The 22,828-nt window shown below is 40.2% G+C and overlaps 1 protein-coding gene across 1 annotated transcript; it reads left to right on the top strand.

Moving 5' to 3' along the window:
* Nucleotides 1-6,304: 6,304 nt before the first annotated feature.
* On the top strand, nt 6,305-22,791 carry npy2rl (neuropeptide Y receptor Y2, like). Its single transcript, XM_088347158.1, has 9 exons — nt 6,305-6,432; nt 12,182-12,396; nt 16,225-16,277; nt 16,343-16,449; nt 16,529-17,047; nt 17,289-17,421; nt 18,594-18,759; nt 18,839-18,992; nt 20,989-22,791. Exons 5-9 carry the CDS (start codon nt 16,904-16,906, stop codon nt 21,550-21,552), a joined length of 1,161 nt encoding a protein of 386 aa, XP_088203284.1. The 5' UTR covers nt 6,305-6,432; nt 12,182-12,396; nt 16,225-16,277; nt 16,343-16,449; nt 16,529-16,903; the 3' UTR covers nt 21,553-22,791.
* Nucleotides 22,792-22,828: the final 37 nt, after the last annotated feature.

Below are 22,828 nucleotides of genomic sequence, written 5' to 3'. Positions count from 1 at the left end.
GTTGGTTGGTTGGTTTGGTTTCTGCCATTTAGTTTGGTTGGTTGGTTGGTTTGATTACTGCCATTTGGTTGGTTGGTTGGTTTGGTTTCTGCCATTTGGTTGGTTGGTTGGTTGGTTGGTTTGGTTTCTGCCATTTGGTTGGTTCATTGGTTGGGTTTCTTCCATTTGGTTGATTGGTTGATTGGCTGGTTGGGTTGGGTTGGGTTGGATCAGACCCCTTAATCACTAGGGTCATAGGGACACCATTTCCTGTTGTGTGTTTTTGACAAGTACAGCCTGGTAGCACCCATCCCTCTCCAGGACAACATTATCTGTTTGAGAAAATGGAATTGTTCGACTACTGAAACATCCTTCCCCATACAAAGTAATTATTCTCTTGTCAGCACACCAAATGTGAATTAAACGTGTACTCAAATAACCCAAATATGAACATAAGGTGGGCAGCACCGCGGCGCAGTGGTTAGCGCGTGTGCGGCACAGTTCTGAGGTCATGAGATCGAACGAACCCCCTGTGTGGAGTTTGCATGTTCTCCCCGTGCTTGCGTGGGTTTCCTGCATGTCAGGTTAATTAGCCGGTCCAAATTGTCCCCTTGGTGTGAATGAGCGGGCGAATTGTCCCCTGCCCACTGCCCGAAGATAGCTTGGATGGGCTCCAGCACCCCCTTGACCCTACTGAGGATAAGTGCTGCAGATAATGAATGAATGAACAGAAGGTTTACCCACACAACAAAAATCTACAGATACTACACATTATAATAAATGTTTTTAAAAAATAAAAAGAACTTAAGCAGACACCATTTTCATATTTCACAATGATTTCAATGGTTGTACCTAAACAAGCATAGTTCTTTAAATGTGTAAGAAAAAAAAAGATTAAACATAAGAAAGATTAAAAATGTGAAGCCATTTGAAAATCCACTCTACCTTTTCAGCAGCGGTTGGACGGCAGAACACCACTCTTGTAGAGTGCCTATCGAAAGTACAATATCGTCTCCATGTTCTCTCGGCTCAGCCAACTGACTCCAGAAGTTCTCTGATGACTTCTGAATCATCCAATGTCTACCTCAATGAACAACAACGATAATCAGAGTGCATCAGTGTCATTAAGTCTCAGTTTGATTGCACCTGCTATTTGATGGGTTCAGAGGTCCGTAAAAAGAGAACAGAGCATTATGAAGACCAACGAACACTTCAGGCTGGTCCAGGATAAAAAGCTCAAAGCAGGAATTGAATACTTTAGAATGTTGCAACATTTACACATCTCCCTGTGCACTGTGCAAGCAATCATAAAAAATGGAGAGAGGATAAAACCACAACAAATCTACCAAGACCTTTACCTTCCCAGCTCAAAAGAGAAAACTAATCGGATAAGCAACCAAGAGGCCCATGATCACGTTGGATGACCAGCAGGCATACATAGTTGAGGTGGGACAATTTGTGCATGAGAGCCAAATGGAAATACAGGATGATATTCTTCCTGCTGGGTATTTCTGCGCCTCCTCCGGCGTTTGGAATGCTCGTGTACCCTGAACACTCGGGCCTGACTGGGTTAGTGGAACTCTGCATGATTTATGGAAGAGTGGCAAGAAAAAAGCCCTTTCTGAAAGCCAAAAACGCCCATTTGGTGTTTGCAAGCAGCCACCTGAGAGACACAAACAACAAGTTGCAAAGGGCTCTGGTCAGGAGAGATGCTGCACATCACCCTGAAAACACCATCCCCACTGTCAAACATGGTGGTGGCAGCATCTTGCGCTGAAGTTGCTTTTCTTCAGCAGGGATTGGGAAGATCATTAGAGTTGACTGGAAGATGGAAAGAGCCTAATACAGGGTGAATCTGGCAGAAAATCTGTTGGTCTGCCAGAGACCGGAGGATGGGGCGCAGGTTCACCTCCCGACAGGACAACAACCCCAAAGATAGAGTGAGATTCTGAAGTGTGTGTAGAAAACCTCTTTCAGTCAAAAAAACATCTGGACCTGAGAGTCGTGATGTCACTTGCGTAACAGTGGTAAATGAGCCCCAAGGTGACTTTGGAGTGTCAGTTGTCGTTCCCATGAATATTCTTAATCCGTGAGAGGATTTTGTGTGAGCTGGAAGAAAAAAAAACCCTATGCTGCGCGTGAGAGAGCATTTCAATCAGGGGCGTGTGTGTGAATTTTGACCCGGCAACCTCTTTTAATTCTGCAGGTGTGTTCCAGGCAAAGAAGTGGACGGAGGCAAGGAAAGGATGCTAATTGTCGCCATGGTTACCGCGCATTGTTGCTCGTCATTGTTGCTCGTCATTGTTGCGCTGGGAGTTTATTTTCCCGGCGCTTCGTCTCCCGGGATGCTCTCCTCCGTCATTCGACCTTGGGAACCCGCTGCCATTTCCTGGGTTCCGCCTGTCGGCCTGACCTTTTTGCCGGATGCCGTCGCGTGATTGGTCGCTGATAACTGCTGAGCTCGTGTCCCCTGCCATCCCCCATCCTATACCCTTTTGTCTTGTGCAAGCATGTGGGTAGTGCTTGGTGCTTTGTTGGTAAGGACAGGTGGCTGCCAATCAAAAGCGGCTTATCGAGTGGGGGCGCCAACACGGTTAATCGAATCGGCCTTGCCGTATGGAGTTCCGTTTTGTCTTCATATAAAATGACCTTAGATTAGTGACCAAATTCTGCCGATGCGTCGTTTGACGATGTCACGCGGCGTCCGTTTGTATTGCGTGTCATTGCTGCGTGCATATGTCAAGCGTCTCTGCTCGAGTTGATGTCAACTTTCCTTTTGACACTAATGGAACCCCATAGTATACGTATACAACGGCAACTGACATTGACTCCAGCAACAACACTTGATATATGCAAACAGCAACGAAACACAACACGAACGTATGTTGCACATCAAACTTCACAGTGGCAGAATTTTGGTATTAATAGAACTTCACATGGACATATCCCCATGAGGCTTCATTGAGCAACAAAACAAAACATACATGGATGGATGTTGCATGTCAAACTACAATTTTGTAGAATTTTGGCACTAATGAAAATATATTTTATACATTAATAGAACATAAGCACTAATGGAACATGTGCACATATAAAAGGGCAACTAATATAAACACTAGCGATGACACTTGACACGTACATATATTCACAAACTACACATTGGCAGAATTTTGTTACTAACAGAACCCCAAAGTACATTTTACATATCCACATACTGTGTACAACAGTAACTGACATTGACATGAGAAATGACACTCAACACTAAGAGAAGTAACATCACATTCGCTAACTGCAAATCGGCAGAATTTTGGTACTCGCGAAACCCCACTGTACCTAGTTACCTGTGCATATATACAACGACAGCTGACATCAACTCTAGCAACGACACGCAAGACTCACAGAAGTTGCATCAAACTAGACATTGGCAGCATTTCGTCACTAATAGAACCCCAGAGTACACTTTCCATATGCACGTATACAACGGCAGCTGACATCAACACTGGCAACAACATGTAACACCAACAAACATTGAATCACATTCACAAACTACACCCTAAATTTAATCATTAGCCAACTTACACATTACACATGTACAACAGCAGCTGACATTGATACCTGCAACCACGGACGTGCATGTCGTTGTCAAACTACACATGGGCAGAATTTTGTCACTAAGTGAACCCCAAAGTACCTTCCTGTGTGGAGTTTGCATGTTATCCTCGTGCTTGCGTGGGTTTCCTCCGGGCACTCCGGTTTCCTCCCACATTCCAAAACCATGCATGGATGGATAGAACCCCAAAGTACACTTTCCATATGCACATATACAACGGCAATTGACATCGACAATGGTAATGACACGCAACACCAACAGATCTACACTAACAAAGAAGTTAGCCGCTAATGGAACTCCACAGTACATGGTTACATGTGCACATATACAGTACAGCAGCAGCTGAAATCAACACCAGCAGCGAGACTTGAAATATGAACACAGTAATGACACGCAACATTAAAAGACATTCATCAACTACACTTGAGGAGAATTTTGGCACTAGTGAAGCCCCACTGTATGCGTTACATGGGTACATGTACAACGGCAGCCGACATCAACACTACTAACCCCCAAAACAGTAACAGACGTTGCATCATATTAAAAAAAAAAACTGCACATTGAACGAATTTGGGCAGTAATTGAACTCCACAGTAGATAGTGAAAGATTTTATACATTTGACTATAAAGGATTTCACACGATTGAATACAAGTTACATTTATTGAGCTTAATGCAAGATTTTCACCGAGTGGGCTTTAGTTCAATGACAGGACAGGCCATTCGAAATGCATAATATTTTGTCAAGGGAATTTTGATAAAAGGACTCTGACGGTTGACGCAAGCGTTGTTTTGAGGAAGCCAGCCATCAAGACACTCATCTATGAGATTGTGAAGCCCACGTTGGGCTTCCTTGGCACGCCCATTGGGAGGAGCCGGCACACCATTATGTGGGGAGAATATGTCCAATAGGAGAAAGCGAAAGGACTTCAGAAAAAGGCTTCCCAAAGACTCCAATGTCGCTACTTCGGCCGTCTTCAATGGAGTACACTTAGTTAAATTGTTAGGGAAAATGAATCTGCCCCCACATGCAACACTAGTGGTTGTCACATGACATTGTCAAAGTACACAATGGCAAAATGTTGGTTTTATTAGAACACCCAGTACATGGTTACTTGTGGGCATATTCAACAGCATATACATAGGCAGTTGACATCAACACCAGCAACGACACTTGACATATACACACAGCAACGACCAGTGGGGTGCCGTGGAATTTACAGCTACGCCTTCACTCTGGGCCCAAAATCTTACCTCTACCGTCAAACTACACGTCGGGGGAATCTTGCCAAAAACGGAATCCCGAAGTGCACATCTACAAGGGCAGCTAACATCAAGTCAAGTCATGTTAATTTGTATAGCCCTTAATCAAAGAGTCTCAAATGGCTTCACAGACCACAGATTATTGCAAACCACAGACTACTGTTACACCATCCCCTGAGCTAAAACCTACATGAGGGCAAGGAAAAACTCAAAAACCTCAGCATGAGGAAAATGAAGAAACCTTGAGAAGGGACTGCACATGAGGTAATCCATTTAAACAAGACGGTGGCCAAACACGTCAGCTTCTTTAAGTTAGTAGTATAATTACAAATATTTAAACCTACGAATCTTTAAGAGATAGTACATGTGTTTTTGCTTCTTATGGAATCAATTGTGTTTTATTTCAATGAATTAAGTATTTTTGCACCACTTGGGGTCTCTCACAAGATAGTGATCCAAACATCAACATTAGCAACGCCACTTAACCATAACTAATGTCATATTTAGGAACATTTTTGCACTAAGTGAACCCCGGGGTACATAGTCACATATGTCAGAAATATCTGATGATAAACCCTAGGTATTGAAGGATTTTATACATTTGACTATAAGGATTTTGTACGATCAAATACAAATTACATTTAAATGCAAAAGATATTCACTGGCTGAGCTGTGGGGAGAGGTCAATGCAACCTAGTGAAGAATGATGTTTACAGGAACAGCAGGAAACTGGGACAAAGGGCTGATAAGATAATCAGCACTTCTCGACGCAGACGGCCCTGGTGATGTAGAAACACTCGGGGATGTTTTGACCATTTCAGACATGCAGGCGAGGGGGCATTCCTGGCACGCCCATGGGAGGACTCGGCACACCAACTTGTGAGAAAAAAACCCTGGGCCGGGAGAAGGAAGCGAAAAGATCGAGAGAGGATGCTTGACAGAGACTCGGGCGACACTAATTCAGCCATATATTCGATGAAGTTCACTTAGCTAAATTATTTAAGGAATTAAATCTGCCCACGTGTGAAACTGTCAGCTATTCTTGTCCATCTTTTCCCATCAAGAAACGAGCGCGCATTGTTAGGAGAATGCAGGTTGTGTTCGGTTAATGGAGTCAGATAACTCATTCGAACAATTTGGTAAACGGTACATTTTAATATTCATTTCCTAACAGTATCGACTGAAAAGGACTAACTCACACAAAACAAGTGAGCAACGATTCTCTGAGAAATGGATCAGATCCACAGAGCTTTTAGAAAAAAAACATTTGAGAAACCCCCATCCCCCTCGACTATCATCCCCCCACCCAAGTTGCGTTTCCTTGGAATCAGCCTTGACGCGACGCAACCTTTACGTGACGTCATCGTCAACGTCAGAGGCAGCCTGCGCTCCTTTACTCTCCTCCGTTGCACAGCGTAGGGGGAGGGGAAGCGCATGTGCCGTTGCAGGAGAAGGAGAAGAGGAAGGGGGTGTGTTGGCTCTCAAGAGACCACCATAATAGTCTATTTTTATTTTTCTGCTGGTATCCCAAGACGCCAGCGAGCTGCCCGGTTAGCAACCATCTAGTCTCCTGTGTTGGAAGGTGGGACAAACTTTTACATTTCGAGAAATGGACAGAAAAGAGAGCTTGTTTTCCCCCCTTTTTTCATAAAACACTTGTTAAAATAAATATCCTTTTTTTCAAATAAATAGTTTTACACAACTGGGGCGGCAGTAGCTCAGGAGGTAGAGCGCTCGTCTTGGGATCAAGGAATCCCAGTTCGAATCCCGGCTCGTCCGTGTTACATGTCGAAGTGTCCTTGGGTAAGACACTGAACCCCTAATACCCCCAATAAGCAGGTTAGCGTCTTACATGGCCGCTATTGGGAAATGTGAAGCACATTGACGCTTTGGGAAGTCATTGACTTGAAAAGCGCTATATAAATGTAGATCATTTCTGAGCGTTGGTAAGGTAAAAATAGAATGCTGATTTCAGGTGTCGCCCCCTTTCCGGTATACTTCGGTACAGGATGCGCGCGAATTGTTTGACCCAAATTAGAGGGAGTAGCAGTACGAGTCTCCGGGAGAGAATATCATACCTGTCAACCTGTACGTTTTTGCCGTACAAAGTACGTTTATTATGCATTTTAAGTCGTGTACGACGTACAATAAAATCTGTACGGAAAAACGCTAATTTGTCAATTATGGGTACCATCCGGTATACACCGACTATGACGAAACAGCAAATCAATCAAGTCAAACGAGTTCGCCGCAGTAGCCTCTTGGTATCGCTTTTTTTCATCGCAAAAGAAGCGAGCGGTTTGATGCTACTGTGCGCATGCGTCTGCCGCCTTGGATTTCATGTGCTACTTGTGTAATAATAATAATAATAATAATAATAATTTCCTTGTATTGTCATTCTGTGTAACAATGTACACAGAACGAAATGTCGATTGCACCTGACCCGTTGTAGCGAGCCGATGCAGCCGCAGCCAACAGAGGGCGCCGCCGACCACTTTTTAAGTCTTAGGAATGACTCGGCCGGGGCGCGAACCACCGACCCATGTAGTGAAAGGAAGTCCGTCTCTTTTTAGAGAACCGGCTTTTTCGGCTCAACTCATGAAAGAGAGCCGGCTCTCAAACGGCTCACTTGCTTTGATGCATTATATTACCAATTATTATGTTGTATAAAGAAGTTGAGAAAAAAAGCAAGTATAAAAGGAGAAAATGAAAAAAGACAGGTTTGTGGTTATCCCTTCAATCAGTATAATACCAACAATAATTTAATCCAGAAAACAAATTCATAATTTGAATAAGAAAATGTAGTATACTACTTAATTATATTTGCATGTATTTTTTCCTTCTACAGTGAGCATCCAAGCTACTTCATTTTTGAACTTTTTTTATAATAAACCTCATTCATGTCGAACAACAAAATGTTAATGAACAATATATATGATATAACCAAACACATGTACAATGTAACATGTTAAACTACATTAAAAAAAAAAATGGTGTAAGATCATTTTGTATTTTGTAAGGGAAAATCCAACAGTTTGTAAGGGCATGGAGCCCTGGAGGTTGACAGGTATGGAATATTAAAATGTTGAGTTGCGTTTTAGAGTCTCAATTTGCAAAAACATGCCCAGCCCTTGTGTGTACGGGTGCACAAATCACGATTTTAATGGAGGAACATCATTTTCGGGCAATTCACAGGGGAAACGCACCCTTTTGAAAGGGGTTACCAACAAAATCCAGATTTTTTTGGGGGGAAAAAATTATTGATTACCGGTAGAGAGAGAGAGAGCTCATGACAAAGACAAGAAACACTCTCTTGGAGAAGCAAAATATGAACAATAGCTGAGGCTAGAATAAAAAATAAAATAAATAAATCTTACAGGGTAGGCAGCACGGCGGCGCAGTGGTTAGCGCTTGTGCGGCACAGTTCATGTCATGGGAACCTGTCGTGGGTTCAAATCCAGCTCCAGACTTCCTGTGCGGAGTTTGTATGTTCTCCCCCGTGCTTGCGTGGGTTTTCCTCCGGGCACTCCGGTTTCCTCCCACGTTCCAAAAACATGCATTTCAGGTGAATTGGCCGGTCAAAACTGTCCCTAGGTGTGAATGTGCGAGTGAGTTGTCTGTCCCTGTGTACCCTGCGATTGGCTGGCAACCAGTTCAGGGTGTCCCCTGCCCACTGCCCGGAGATGGCTTGGATGGGCTCCAGCCCCCCCGCGACCCTAATGAGGATAAACGGTACGGCTAATGAAATGAGAGATGAGATGAGAAATCTTACAGGGATATTTTGTATTATTTAGCGCCTAGTAGTGGGTAAAAATGTGTTCATTTAACAAAATCAATAATGATTTCCATAAAAATAAACAATCATACTTTAGGTATCATATAAATGTGCATTTTTTAAATACTTGTGAGTCAAGAAGTTACTGTTAGTATTTATTTTATATAATGTCAGCATATTTGAATATTGATTTGTTTGTTTTTTTTATGTTAAATAATTATTTCAAAATATATTGGTATTTTAGATTCCATTCTTATGCATTTATTAGTTAAGCTTCAATTATTCCTTTTTATAAAGTAAAGTAAAAAGTCTTTTTGATCATGTGTTTGTTTGTTATTTTCTGTTTAATAATTCTTTAATAGTGAATTGCCTTTTTTTGGGTTCCTTATATTTGTATTGATTTATTTTTGCTTAGTTATGTTTTTTCAAAGTAAAGGGCCTTTTCGGATGATTTTTCTAAAAATTCGGTTTTTTTCTACTATCTAGAAATATTCTTTCTTTCAAATGGCCTTTTTGTCTTATTTGTTTGTTTTAAACTATGGGATTTTTTAGGTTTCAAAAGAAATTGTCTCTTTTAATTCCTTATTATTCTGAAAAAAACTTCTAACTTTGGCAAATCTCCAAGTTGTAGTTTGTAACACGTTTTTCTAATCCTCATAACATTCTTTTTTTTAATCTTTTTCTTTTGTTTTGAAAGTCTTTTCTGAAATGTTTCTTCTAGAGTGCATCATCCAACCTCCTTGAAAACAATTTTCACTTTGTTGTTTACAATCACAATATAGACAATTGTAATTGAAGAAGAATGGATAATTGTAATTCCCTGCTCTCTGGATTTCCCCAAAATATATTTTTTTCCCATGCCCGTATATATTCTTACTTTATTATTATTCTCTTGTTTTTAACACATGTTGCTGCTAATGTCCTTACACTATTTTTGTTGCTGATGCATTTTTGAATATTTTTTTTCTAATTATAGTCTTTTTCATGTCATATTTACTACCTTGTTTTCAATGCCAATAAAAAAAATTCTAATTCTAAGCCTCAGTACCAAAATCGAAACAGGCGAATGGGGAATTCGGCTGCTTTTTCGCTCATGGCCAACATCTAAAAGTTGTGTTTAAATGTCAAAAGAAAAACATTTGATAAGGTGAGGAAAAACTTTAAACGTTTCCCTTACGGTTGACGGCAACCGTAAACAGGGCACCACTAGCCTCGTGTCATACCCTTATATGGTCTTTCTCGGGCCACAGATTTCCAATCGAAGAATGTAAAGGGGCTAAATCTTCAACTTGAATTTATAAAACACCCACAAATAAGTTCTTTCAAATATACATAGAGGACCGATTGAGAAATTGAAAAATTTGCCAATAATTTGACTGGGAAATAACTTACAGTAAAAAAGTCATTTAAATCAGAAAATATAAGCGATCTTCTTTGCAATTGTTTAGTGGTCAAAATAAACCAACCCTGGTACTAGAAGCAATCTTCTTTGCAAGCGTTCCATAGTCAAAATAAACCAACCCTGGAATTAAGAGAATCTTCTTTGCAAGCGTTCCATAATAAACAAAAACAAAACAACCCTGTGTTGATTTAACAAGAAATTGCAACAATTTATGGCATACAATTAGTAAATTTCATTCCACTATAAAATCATTTACACCTGCCATTATAAACAATCTTTTTTGAGCAATTTAATCATTCAACTATTAAAATAGAAATATTATATTTGATTTTTCTCTACTGTTTAATAATTTAATATGAACAAAAATATGTGATTGAAAACATTATTTTCTCCTGTCTTTCACAGATAATTCTGGGTACTATTTTTTTGAAAAAATAATATTGCATAATACTTATAAATAAAATATATCTCAAAATCATACAGGTTTACACCCCACTTGTATACTTTCTTTTCTTTTAAAGATTTACAAAAAGAGCATTTCTTAATCTTTTTAAGGAGCGAGATTTTTGAAAAAACAAATTCTGCAGATAAAATAAATGAGTTAGACCTTATCTTATCTCTTTTGGTTGCTGCAGTTAATTCATGTAGCATCAGCGCTGCTAGCTTCTTTGCGTGCTTTCCCCCCCCCTACATTTGCATTAACACGCTGACGTAGGCGGGTTATTCCTTTGGGATTTTCGGCCGGGGGAAGTGGAGCTCAAGCTCTCCCACCCCGGTTGCCTAATTGCTTCTGTTTGGTTATTTGTGAGCTAATTTATAGTTAAAAACTCAAAAAGGCGAAAGCACATGAATGATTTTTGAGCTTGCAGTAAGAAGAAAAGAGGAACAAAGAAAGACATCTACATACCATATCCAGCTCCAAGGGCCAATTGTGAAGTCCGTAGTTTAAAGACACTTAGAACAATGAGAGAAGTAAAAATCCAACCTGCTCTCAAGGTCCTCCTCTGAGTTCTCTCTCTTCAGTTACAAAGAGGAGATCAAAGGGTGTGGATATCAAAGAATAAATAATGACAATGATGCAACAGTGCACAAGCTCTTGACAATGGCCCAAAAAACAAAACAAAATGGCGCAATGATAGTCAAGATATCAAAACGCTAGTACCCCTGACAATCTTCTTTGCAGGTATTTAATAGTCAAAATAGAACCACTTTCTTCATTGTAAGCAAGCTTGAAAAATATGTCTGGATAAATATTTCATTATTTACTTATCACACATCAACCCTTAAGGGTGTGGATGTCAAAGAACAGCCACGTGATTGGCCTCCCTGCGTTATCATAGGTGGAGACAAACCGCAATGATGCAAACATTGATGCATGATTTTCAAACAGTGGCAATGATACAAAGAGTGCGTTAGTGCTCAATAAAATAAAAATAAATAAAACCTGGTATTATATGCAATCTTCTTTACAAGGGTTGAATATTCAAAATAAGCACAACCTTGCCATTATGAAAAATCATCTTTGCAAGTGTTTAATAGTAAAAAAAGACAAGCCAAGCATCATAAACAACCTTCTTAGCAAATGTTCAATAGTGAAAAATGAACCAACCCTGACATTCTCAGCAATCTTTCTTGCAAGTGTTCAATAGTTAAAAAAACTCAACCCTGGCATTGTAAGCAATCTTCTATGCAAGTTTTCGTTAATAAAATGAGCAACCCTGGCATTACAAGCAATCCTTTTTGTTCAATAGTCGAAACCAACTGCGGTATCAAAAGCAATCTTCATTGCAAACGCACACTAGTCCAAAAAAATACAACCCTGGCATTATTACCTTCTTTGTAAGTGTTTTATTGTCAAAATAAACCAACCCCGGCATGATAAGCAATCTTCGTTGCAAGCATTTAATAGTTAAAAAAAGTCAAGCCCGGTTTAATGAGCATTCTCCTTTATAAGCAGACTAAAAAAAAAGTACAAAGTATAATAAACATGATTTTCCCATCACTTTTTCTGCAAGGATTTAATTTCTTTCCTTTATTTGCAGTAATTTGTGTCATACTCTGTTGTTATATCCTGTTGCCTTCTGTCATCGCCCGCCTGTTTGCTTGGATTTGATCTCCTTCCTTCGTCATCTTGCACCTTGCGCTGGCATTCAGGAGGCAGGCAGGAGGCAGAGGGGAGGCAGGGGGAGGCCCCGCCTCTGCAATGTGACTCTCTCTTGGGTTGGCTCGTCTTGCTTTTTCTTCTTTGCCGCCTCACTCAGCGATGCAACGTGCGTGAGCAGCTGATGGATGCTTCCAGTAAAGTCAACTAGGACGCTTTCCTCTTCTTTGCTGCACTTTTCTCAGGCCGGACCACCGAGACGCCACCGGTCAGTGTGTCCACCTTCTTAAAATATTGATTCGATAACACGCATACCTGTCAACCTCAGCGAATTTCTACTGTTATTAGTGTAATTCCCCTTTATTAAGCATTAATAAATCTTGCAAACACAATGCGGCTCCTACTTACTCACAGCATGACAGAATGTGTAGAGTAAAAACAAAGATCGATTTTGTAAACAAGATTTTGTTTAGCAAATAAACAGCTCCAACAATCTTTCAGAATCTTTCTTAGTTCTTTCCTGGCTTGCAATAAAATCAGTCTTGCTTATTACACATAAAAAAATAATTGCCTGACAAAAATTGTTGACAGCAAATGCCTGTCAAACTCAGTTTGGACCGGGGGGCACATTAAGACTTTATTATTTCAGGTAGGCCAGGTAAAATATTTGTCTTTGTTTTTTAGCATTATCATTCTGACAACTTTTGTAGCCTACGCTACAAATTATAATCACGGATGATAAGGGGTCTTTTCTAAGCACAACACATTTCTTCAGAAACAATGGAAAAAAATAACTTTTGTGTTTGGCATTAAATGTGTTAACAATTTGTTTATTTTAACAGTTGGGTAAATGCAGCTTGAAGTCTGAACCAACTCACCGTAGACATCACAAACATAACCAAACTCAAGTATGAATACAAATATACTTATCTAAATTGTCGTACTACTTTGAAACAAATACAAAACAAGAGTTAAGAAGTGACTGGGTTATAGCATCCAATCAATTTACTAGGCTGGGCTTACTGAAGCTGAGGAAATACTGCATAATATTGTCTTTAACATGAAAGGAGATTGGACATCTGTCTTTTTTACACCTCTGCTGTATTCTAACGGCCTGCAGGAGCATTTGGTTTGTATTTTTAAAAAAAAAAAAAAAGTAAAGTCAAGTAGTTTTCATTTGTATAACGCTTAATCACAAGGAGTCTCAAAGGGCTGCACAGACCTCAGACTATTGCAAACCACAGACTATTATTACACTATCCCCTTATCTAAAACCTACACGAGGGCAAGGAAAAACTCAAAAACCTCAACATAGGGAGAATGAAGAAACCTTGAGAAGGTACCCCACATGAGGAAATGCCTCTTCCAAGATGACCAGGCTGGAATGGATGTTGCATTAGCAAACAATACAATTAAAATCAAGTATTTAAATCATAATAATGGTAAATGGTCTGCATTTATATAGCGCTTTTCAAGTCATAATAAATAAAAAAAAGAAGACAAGGTTGCAATGAATGTAGAATTAACAAACAATACACAGATCCTAACATTTGATGGAAATGATCAATAGACTTGTTTTATTTCTTGGGGGGTGGGGAGGGGGGATTTACGGTGGGACGGATGAAATCCTCCAAAAGCCCGCGGGCCGTAATTTTGACTTGCCTGGCGTACACAATTTGAAACAATAAAAAAAATACGAGAAATGTGTAAGAGTTGAAAGGTATGACATGGTTACGAATCAAGCCCGCATTTCCCCCCTAAAACAGAGTGCAGAAGATGACCCATGAATAAATGAAGTGTCACGTCTTTAGGGAGATGATGTCAGAGATTGGTATCAATTATTTCTTTATCCCCCATGAAAGATTTGTATTTCTATTTTGTTTTGTATACAATGGTGCAAAAGTCAGTTACTAAACACAAAAACAAACAGGCTTCCTTGTTTCTTCCCCAGGGCCATCACCTCCCTAAACAAGAGTGCAAACTAGGAAAAAAATGATATGTAAACATTGTAACAGTAGATCAATGAAAAGTAGTGCAATCATATATATATATATATACATATATATATATATATATATATATATATATATATATATATATATATATATATATATATATATATATATATATATATATATATATATATATATATATATATATATATATTGGTTTCTGCTCAAAATGATTGCACTACTTTTCATTGATCTACTGTTACAATGTTTTCATTCAATTATTATCACAGCTTCCGCCAGTCTCTAGACACAACGTTAGATATATTTTTTCCTGTTTGGATTGTTTTATCTTATTTTTTCCCTTTAAAGTATTGCGTGTTTACCCTGGAGTGCCATGTCTAATCTCATTGCCTACAACGTTTCATTACGTCGTTATCCGCGACAAGAAAGACAATTCAATTCAAAACAAAAGAAGGGACATGATCGCTTTTGTTTACATATGAAGTACTGTCTCAGAAAAAGAGAATATTCTGATAAAGTTCTTTCTTTTCGGTCTTGGAATTAAAAAAAAGACATACATTCTGGATTTATTCCAAAGCAACTGAAATATTTCAAGCTTTTTATTAAGAGTGCTGATTGTTGCCTACAACTTACTAGAGTATGCGTTCATGTTATACAAATATTTTGAGTGAGGATCAGCAGCAATATTAAAAAAATGAGAACATTGCAATATTTCAGGAGTTTTGTAAAATGACCAGAATATATGAATTTTTTTAAATTAAGTGACAGAAGAAGAAAGAACTGAATCACAATACAGTAAAACTCTCGCAATGGCGCAGTCTACCTTTCACATCTTTGCTACTTGGCAGATTTGCATCGTGCATTGTGTATTGCGTTCTGATTTGCTAAACCCCCCACTTATTATTTTACAGTACAGTAGATATTTGTAAAAAAAATGAAAACGCGTTCATACATTACAGTACTGTACTTCAATTTGTTAAACATATAATTGAGCCTGTAAAAAGGGTTTGTTCTTTGGTTTCAGTGTATAATAGAACATTTAATTGTATGATAAAAAACATTTTTTTTAAATTAAAATAAAGGTGTTTACTACACAGATTCACCTATCACGAACTTTTTCGAACGTAACCCCCGCCATAAACGAGGGATCGCGTATGCCCACTATCTGATATAGCCCTGTAGATAATAAGAAATTAAGAGTATCGATCCAGTGAATAACTTGGAGATAAGGGTAAAAATCATTTCGTGGAAAATCAATAGAACGGGTCAGGTCAAGTCATGTTTATTTGTGACACCCTTAATCACAAGGAGTCTCAATGGGCTACATAGACCAGAGATAGTTATACTAAGTTAGCCGAATTGGATGTAAATTGAAGTATTTAAAAATACTCCCAAAAAAGCTTCATTTGACATGTGATATCAAGTGGTGAACAAAAAAAAAAATCAAATCAAATAAATAAATAAATAAACAAATAACAATGTACGAGTAATTCACGAGAAAATCCTAGCTAAAAAACAAATTCGTAACTCAAGGACTTTAACTTCACATTTGTCATTTTTATTGAAGTCACCATACGGCTACTGTCATTTAAAAAGAACATATCTCCAAGATATCTAAATCCGTACGTGTTTGGGTTTTTATGTGTTTCCAATTTTTTTTTTTCAAATTCCCTAAGCAAAATGCCAATTCGTTCAAATATAGTCGTTGGAGTACTGCAGTATTTTTTGACATAGCGAAGTGACTTATGAGTTTACCGTATATCTGTCTTCTATGGCCAGTTCCTGAACGAAACCCGGTCGTAAAGGAGTCAATTTAAGCTCAAATTTATCATTTTAATGATAATGTTTAAGTAAGTAAACATATTATTGCTATTATGTGAAAGATCATATCTCCAAGATGGCCATTTAACCGACCCTGGGTGTGTTCGTTTTTGTTTCAGTTCTAATTTTTTGCTTGAATGAATAGGCAAAATCTTTGGGTCTAATACAGACTTATTGAAATGGAGAGTTGTCTGTAGTATCAATGTATCACTGTATTAGCAACATAAATTAGCCAAGTCTTCAGTCAACAAAGTGTCAATATTTATCATTTATAACATTCATATTTTGTATCTCCGATGCAGCGAATCCACAACGTCACTTTCTGACGTCAGCCTTCCCGGCGGAGTCCCTCAGGGTAACGTGCTCGTTACCTGGCAAATTGTTTATGCCGTAAAATGTGAATGAAGGCCTCGTATCCAGGTGATGTCTTCGCCTCACGCTACGCCGACTCCTCCAGATGAGACTGAGACCGAAATAGCAAGACGGCAAACGTGTTGATGAATAAATCAGCATTCGCCGGCGCGTTAGTAAGTGCCAATTGCTCCGTGGCTCTTTCTTCCCGACGTCCCTGACAATTGAAATTCCTCAAATGTTTTCCATTCACAGGCGGCGTGCTGAATCGGCAATCGTCACCGGAGGAATGATGCCCGCCGCCGGACTCGTGAGATGCGAGATAAGACGCAGGAGGCCCGATTGGGTTTCCCGGATGTTAAATTGTTCTCAGGACGCATGTGATTGAGCATACGATTGGTTTAATGAGCGAAACATGAGAAATTTAATAAGTGCGAGGTGACATACTGAGTGATTGATTAGCGTGTAATTGGATGGTAATTGGAGGACAAATAAATTCACATGGGAGACTTTAGATCGGAGGTTGTCGCCATACCACGTACGTACAACTAGTGGTAGGACGAATGCTATTGGACAAAAGTACGTCATCGGACGAACAGGAATTTCTTAAGGAAGGGTCCAACGTACAACATGGATTGTGATGATCAGGAACCGTCGGCAGCGACCAATCTCAGTTATCACGATGACTACGACGACCTGGCGGCCGAGGTCAAGCACCTCGGCTTTGATGGCAGCACCTTCCCTGAAGACCCCATCCGACTGCCTGGCGTCAAGGTATGTGACTAGCCCAGGGGCGGGCACACCGGTCCTCGAGGGTCACCTGTCCTGCTTGGTTTTGGAAGTTTCTCTTCTTCAACTCAGGAGAAAACAATGATCAGCTCCTCAGCAAGCTGGCGGAAGCTTGTTCACAATCCTGGTGATTGAAATCACAGGGAAACCTTCTAAATCTTGCAGGGCATGCGGCCCTCGAGGACCGGAATTCCTGCTAACCAATGTGCTGTCCGCCCTCCCACAGGTGGTGTTGATCGCCGCCTACAGCGCCATCATCTTGCTGGGGCTTGTGGGTAACTCTCTGGTCATCTATGTCATCTACCGCTTTAAGACGCTGCGCACGGTCACCAACTTCTTCATCGCCAACTTGGCCGTCGGTATGTTCAAAGACCTTTAGACCTATAAACTGACAAACACTATCTAATGTGTTCCATTAGTTTTTTTTTTTTTTAATTGACAAACACCATTAGCTACCAGGTACGTCAATCTAACTATAAAACGGTGGCTAGCACCTCTCCCTCTCAGTTCAGAGGTTCTTGATTTAATTCCAGCTACCACCCTCCTTGTTCTCAGTTTGCCCTGGTGGCTTATATCTCAGCACTTAGTTTTCCTCCCACGTACTAAAAAGATACTGGGCAGGTTGATTGGCAAGTGAGAATCGTTCCTAGGAATGAGTGAGTGTGTGAATATTTGTCTCAATGTCCCCTATGACTGTCTGGCAACCAGTTCAGAGAGTCCCTTGCATACTGTCCAGTGTCAGTTGGGATGGGCTACAGCACCACCGAGTGACCCTAGTGAGGATAAGAGGTTAGAAAATATACGAATGATATGTAAATAACAAGACAAAAACAAATCGCTAGCCATCACTGACTAAGAGTTCTAAATTAAACAGTTTTAACAACTGACGTTTGTTGTTTTTAATGTTTTAACAACTGATGTTTGTTCTTCGAACTGCATGCATTTAATTTCAAAGATGTCTGTCAGGAACATTGTGACATAATGCTAAAGCTCTCTTTGATATTAAAATATACGTGTATAAAATGTACGATGCATGTCATCATAACGGGACTGGTTTGAACGTTACTTGAATCCTACCGAGGCGAGTCAGACTCTGTTTCAGTTCAACTGTTTAAATGTTCGCGCGTCACTGAGCTACTGCCATCATACACAAGGTCGACTTTACAAACTTTTCTAGCAGTCTTTTTATTAGCCGTATCTGAGCTAAAATGCTCCAAAACTTTCGAAGTTTTGGTTCTTGTACTTGAAACCGACGCCACCATTTCTGAATGTTTTACCGCTCGAGACAGAGACTCAATTGTGCATGAACGATTCTCAGTAGAGATTCTAATCATGTAGAGATACCTCCTGTTGAAAAACATGTCAGGCGACAACAGTTGACAATGAAATTCAGTCGACTGTTTCCATAATTGATTTTTGTCGCTAACGTCGACTAATTGTTGCAGCCCAACAAGACAAAATAATGACACGCTTCTATGCTTACCCTCAAGCTACAAGCGGTATTATTGAAATGCCACTTTTTGTCTCTCAGCTGACCTGCTTGTGAACGCGCTGTGTCTACCCTTCACACTGGTCTACACGCTCCAGGGCGAGTGGCAGTTTGGGGGCGCCCTCTGCTTCCTGGTGCCCTTCGCCCAGGGCCTCACCGTCCACGTCTCTACTCTGACCCTCAACGTCATCGCCCTGGACCGCCACAGGTTGGTAGGCGGGCGGACGAGGGTCGCATCTCTGCGGCCCTTGAAGCTAACATTGACGGCTTGCTCGCGGCCATTTTAGGTGCATCATTCATCACCTGGAGAGCAGAATGCGAAAGGACACGTGCTTCGTTGTCATTGCGCTCACGTGGCTGCTGAGCGCTGCCTTGGCCAGCCCGCTCGCCATCTTCCGAGAGTATGGATCTTTCACGCTGATGCCAGGTCACACCATACAGGTGGAGCAATCTTTTCATTTTACATCATTGTGAACTGGAGTTAATGGGACAGTGTTGACCACTAGATGTCACGGTATTGAGGAGTGAAACTAGAAGCAAGGGCGGAAAAACACGGGGGAAATCACAAATTTAGGACGCTCTGGGGCAGCACGGCGGGGCAGTGGTTAGCGCGTGTGCGGCACAGTTCTGAGGTCATGAGATTGAACCTCCTGTGTAGCGTTTGCATGTTCTCCCTTCCTCCGGGCACTCCGGTTTCCTGCCACATTCAAAAGACATGCATGTCAGGTTAATTGGCCGGTTCAAATTGTCCCTAGGTGTGAATGAGCGAGCGAGTTGTCTGTCTCTGTGTGCCCTGCAACTGGCTGGCAACCAGTTCAGGGTGTCCCCAGCCCACAACCCAACGATTCCTGGGATAGGCTCAAGCATTCCCGGGACCCTACTGAAAATAAGCGTTGCGGATAGTGGGTGGATGGATGGACGCTCCGAGTGAACAAAGTGCACTGTTTTTCCTTCTTATTTTTGTGCCCGGCATTTTTTGAATGAATGAGAAAAAAATTAAAGAAAAAAGGAAAAAAATAGAAAATGAAAGAAAGAAGAAAAACAGGGAAGTAAAAAGAGTAAAGAGAAAGGAGAAAATTGAAAAAGAAAAACAAATGAAAGAGGGAAAAAACGGGAAACAGACAGAAAAGGGAAGCAATCACAACATCTATGTATCTACCCTGGTCATATTCCTTGAGAGGGGTGACTGACAGCAAGACAAACACATACAAAAACAATAAAACAAATTTAAAATAAATAAATAAGTAAAAATAATAAAAATAAAAATAATACAAATAATACAAATAATACAAATAATACAAATAATAAAAATAACAAAAATAACAAAAGTGATAATAATAATAATAATAAATAAAAATTGTAAAAAAAATAAAAAATAAAATAATAAAAATAAAAGTAAAATTGTAATCACAACATAAAATATGAAAAGACAGATCAAAAAGGAAAAAAGAAAGAAAAAAAGAAAATTTAAGAAATGAGAAAGAGAGGAGAAAAAAATTAAAAAAGAAGGGAAAAAAATAAGAAATGAAAAAATGGAAAATGACAAAAATAAAAGAAAACATAAGAAAACGATAAGAAAAATAGGAAAAAAAGAAAGTAAAAAGGCAAGATGGCTGACATATTTGACAGCTCCCTGTAGTTGATCCACAACAAATAAATACCAATTTCTCCACCTCCAAGTATTTACAAAAACTCCCATTTTTATAATAGTGAAGGTATTTTTTCTTATGATTCCAATCAACGTTGTTCTCTATGAAATGAATAATGTTTTTTAGCACTAGGAGGCACTAAATAATACACACTGTCCCCTGAATGTAGTATTTTGTCATATTTCATGATCATATTAACATATAGAGTTGATCGCTGAGTCATGCTTAAAAGGACATTGTGAGATATTTAGCACCTATAAGTGGTAAAAAACAACAACAATATTGATTTGAAATATTACACTGGAGGTCTCCAACATGCGGCCTGCAGGCACCAGGTAGCCACCTAAGAGCACCAGAGTAGTCCTCTGACTCACCCGCAATAGGTCAATTAGATTTTCTAGGAAATTGGAATTCTAACTGGCATGAGAAATCATTGACATGGTTAGTTGCTTTTGTGGTTGACTGTACTTGTTTTAACCCTATTTCTAATAGTTACAACCAAATAATTACAAATACCATTATAAGACTTGAGACTTAAGATATAAGATTTTGCCTTCGGTTGTGATTCAGACTTACTCGAAAACGTAAACCCGCAAGTCTCGTGAGAGTTGCGGTTCATCCAACTGTAGAGTAGCGGCATGTTGGTTTAAGATCAGGTAGTTGTGTAATTGTAATCCCTTGCAGTCCTTTGAGACATTTTTGTGATTAAGGGCTATATAAATAAATGTGACTTGACTTGACTCAAAGCCTATCCCTTTTCTGATGACGATTTCCCACCCCGCCTGCAGGTATGCGCCGAAAAGTGGCCCGGGTCCAGCACGGACGGCACGGTCTACAGCGTCTCCATGCTGGTGCTGCAATACTTCCTCCCGCTGGCCATTATCACTTTTGCCTACGCCCGAATCTGGTCCAAGCTGCGATCCCACGTCAGCCCGTCGGACGCCGAAGGGTCTTCCTCCGGTTCAGAACGCCATCGCCGCCACCGCAAGACCACCAAGATGCTGGTGACCATGGTGGTGGTGTTCGCCGTCAGTTGGCTTCCTTATCACGCCTTCCAGCTGGCGACCGACATCGACAGCAGCGTTCCGGACATGCCGCAATTCCGTCTGCTCTATACCATCTTCCACGTGATGGCCATGTGCTCCACTTTCGCTAATCCGCTACTCTACGGTTGGATGAACCGCAACTACCGCGCCGCCTTCCTCGCCGCCTTCAAACTGAGGAACGCAGGGTGTCGGCGGGGGCGCCCGGACTCTGCCCACCAGGCGGAAGGAGGAGACGAAGGGAGGACAAAGATGGTGGAGGGGAAGCAGGAAGTGGCTTCCGCCTGCCTTAATGCCACCGATGTATGAAGGGAATGTTTCCGTTGTCGAAATACTTTACGGGGGGAGCTTCACCTGCTGACTTTTGGATAAAAGATAGGGATTTGTTGGCTGAACTTTTTCCAGTATTTATTGTCCAATCACGTTTCAGGTTTCTTATGTTGCCATGAGAATCTAAGCTGCCCCGGGCTGTCAAAGAACAGCACTTTTGGTCTCAAATTCAGTTTGTACTTTCTGTAACTGTTTCAGCTGTGAGTTTTACTCTTTCATGACGTTTCTGTTGTTGTAATCCGTCTCTTTCTTCTTCCGCGTTTGACTCCGGGTAGAGAAAAGGTTTGGTTATCAAAATAAAGACTGGAGAGATTAGCAGATTTTTCAAAGGTTCTATTTACAGAATATTCTGGGCATGAATGTGTCACAGACGATGGCTGTAGACCAGGGGTCTCTATCCTTTTTAGCACAAAGGGCGCCCAGTTTGATATGCATTTCTGAAATAACAACTTATGTTATTACCAGGTTTAATTATCGGAAGAAGGGTTAGATAAACTGAAACTACCACTAAAAAATATTTTACAATCACAATGACCCAGAACTGGTGAGACATTTTCAGATCAGGCGAAGTGCCTTAGCGGCGCATCCTCCCATACCTGACCTGGCCAGAGGTCTGGGAGTTCCTCAGCTGTTCTTAGGGGCCACACAACAAGCATATTGGAAAGCCCTGCTGTAGAAAGTTAACAAGAGCAAAGATTGTAACGGATCGCCATTATTTTTATACTAAAAGAGCGGCCCAAAAGCTGTAACCAAAATATAGACTTTATCTAAACCGGTTCTAACAAGTACTGTTATGATGGCTGTTAGGATTATTGTAAATCTATTATGCATTTGCTACAAAGTCAAACGATAATCATTAAAGGAACCCACAGTGGAATAGAGCACTGTCCTACCTATAATAACTCTTGTGGGAATTCTTGCTCAACCTTTGCCTGAGGAAATAAATTGTTTTTGTTTTTGTTGGAGCTGAAACTGATGTCTCCTGTCTCTCATTGTGTATTCCATTCAAAGAAATAAGGTGACGGACCTGACATGACGTTCAAGGCCAGTGCAGGCTGCAAAGTAAAACACAACTGAAGTTACACGGTTACTAAATAAATGAAGTTATAAATAAAGAAAATGACAAAATACAGGCAGTGACATAGTTCAATATAACTACACTGTTCTCTGAGTGTTGTAGGTCAAACATGTCGTCCGTCATCTGCAAATATCGATGCGTTTTGTCACCCCTGTCGAGTATGATATGTTCCTGTCT

This window comes from Urocampus carinirostris, chromosome 11 (assembly GCF_059441175.1).
Source record: "Urocampus carinirostris isolate Australia breed hairy pipefish chromosome 11, RoL_Ucar_1.0, whole genome shotgun sequence".
NCBI classification, from domain to species: Eukaryota; Metazoa; Chordata; class Actinopteri; order Syngnathiformes; family Syngnathidae; genus Urocampus; species Urocampus carinirostris.
Note: the sequence above shows the minus strand (reverse complement) of the source record. Positions and strands in the feature narration are given on the sequence as shown.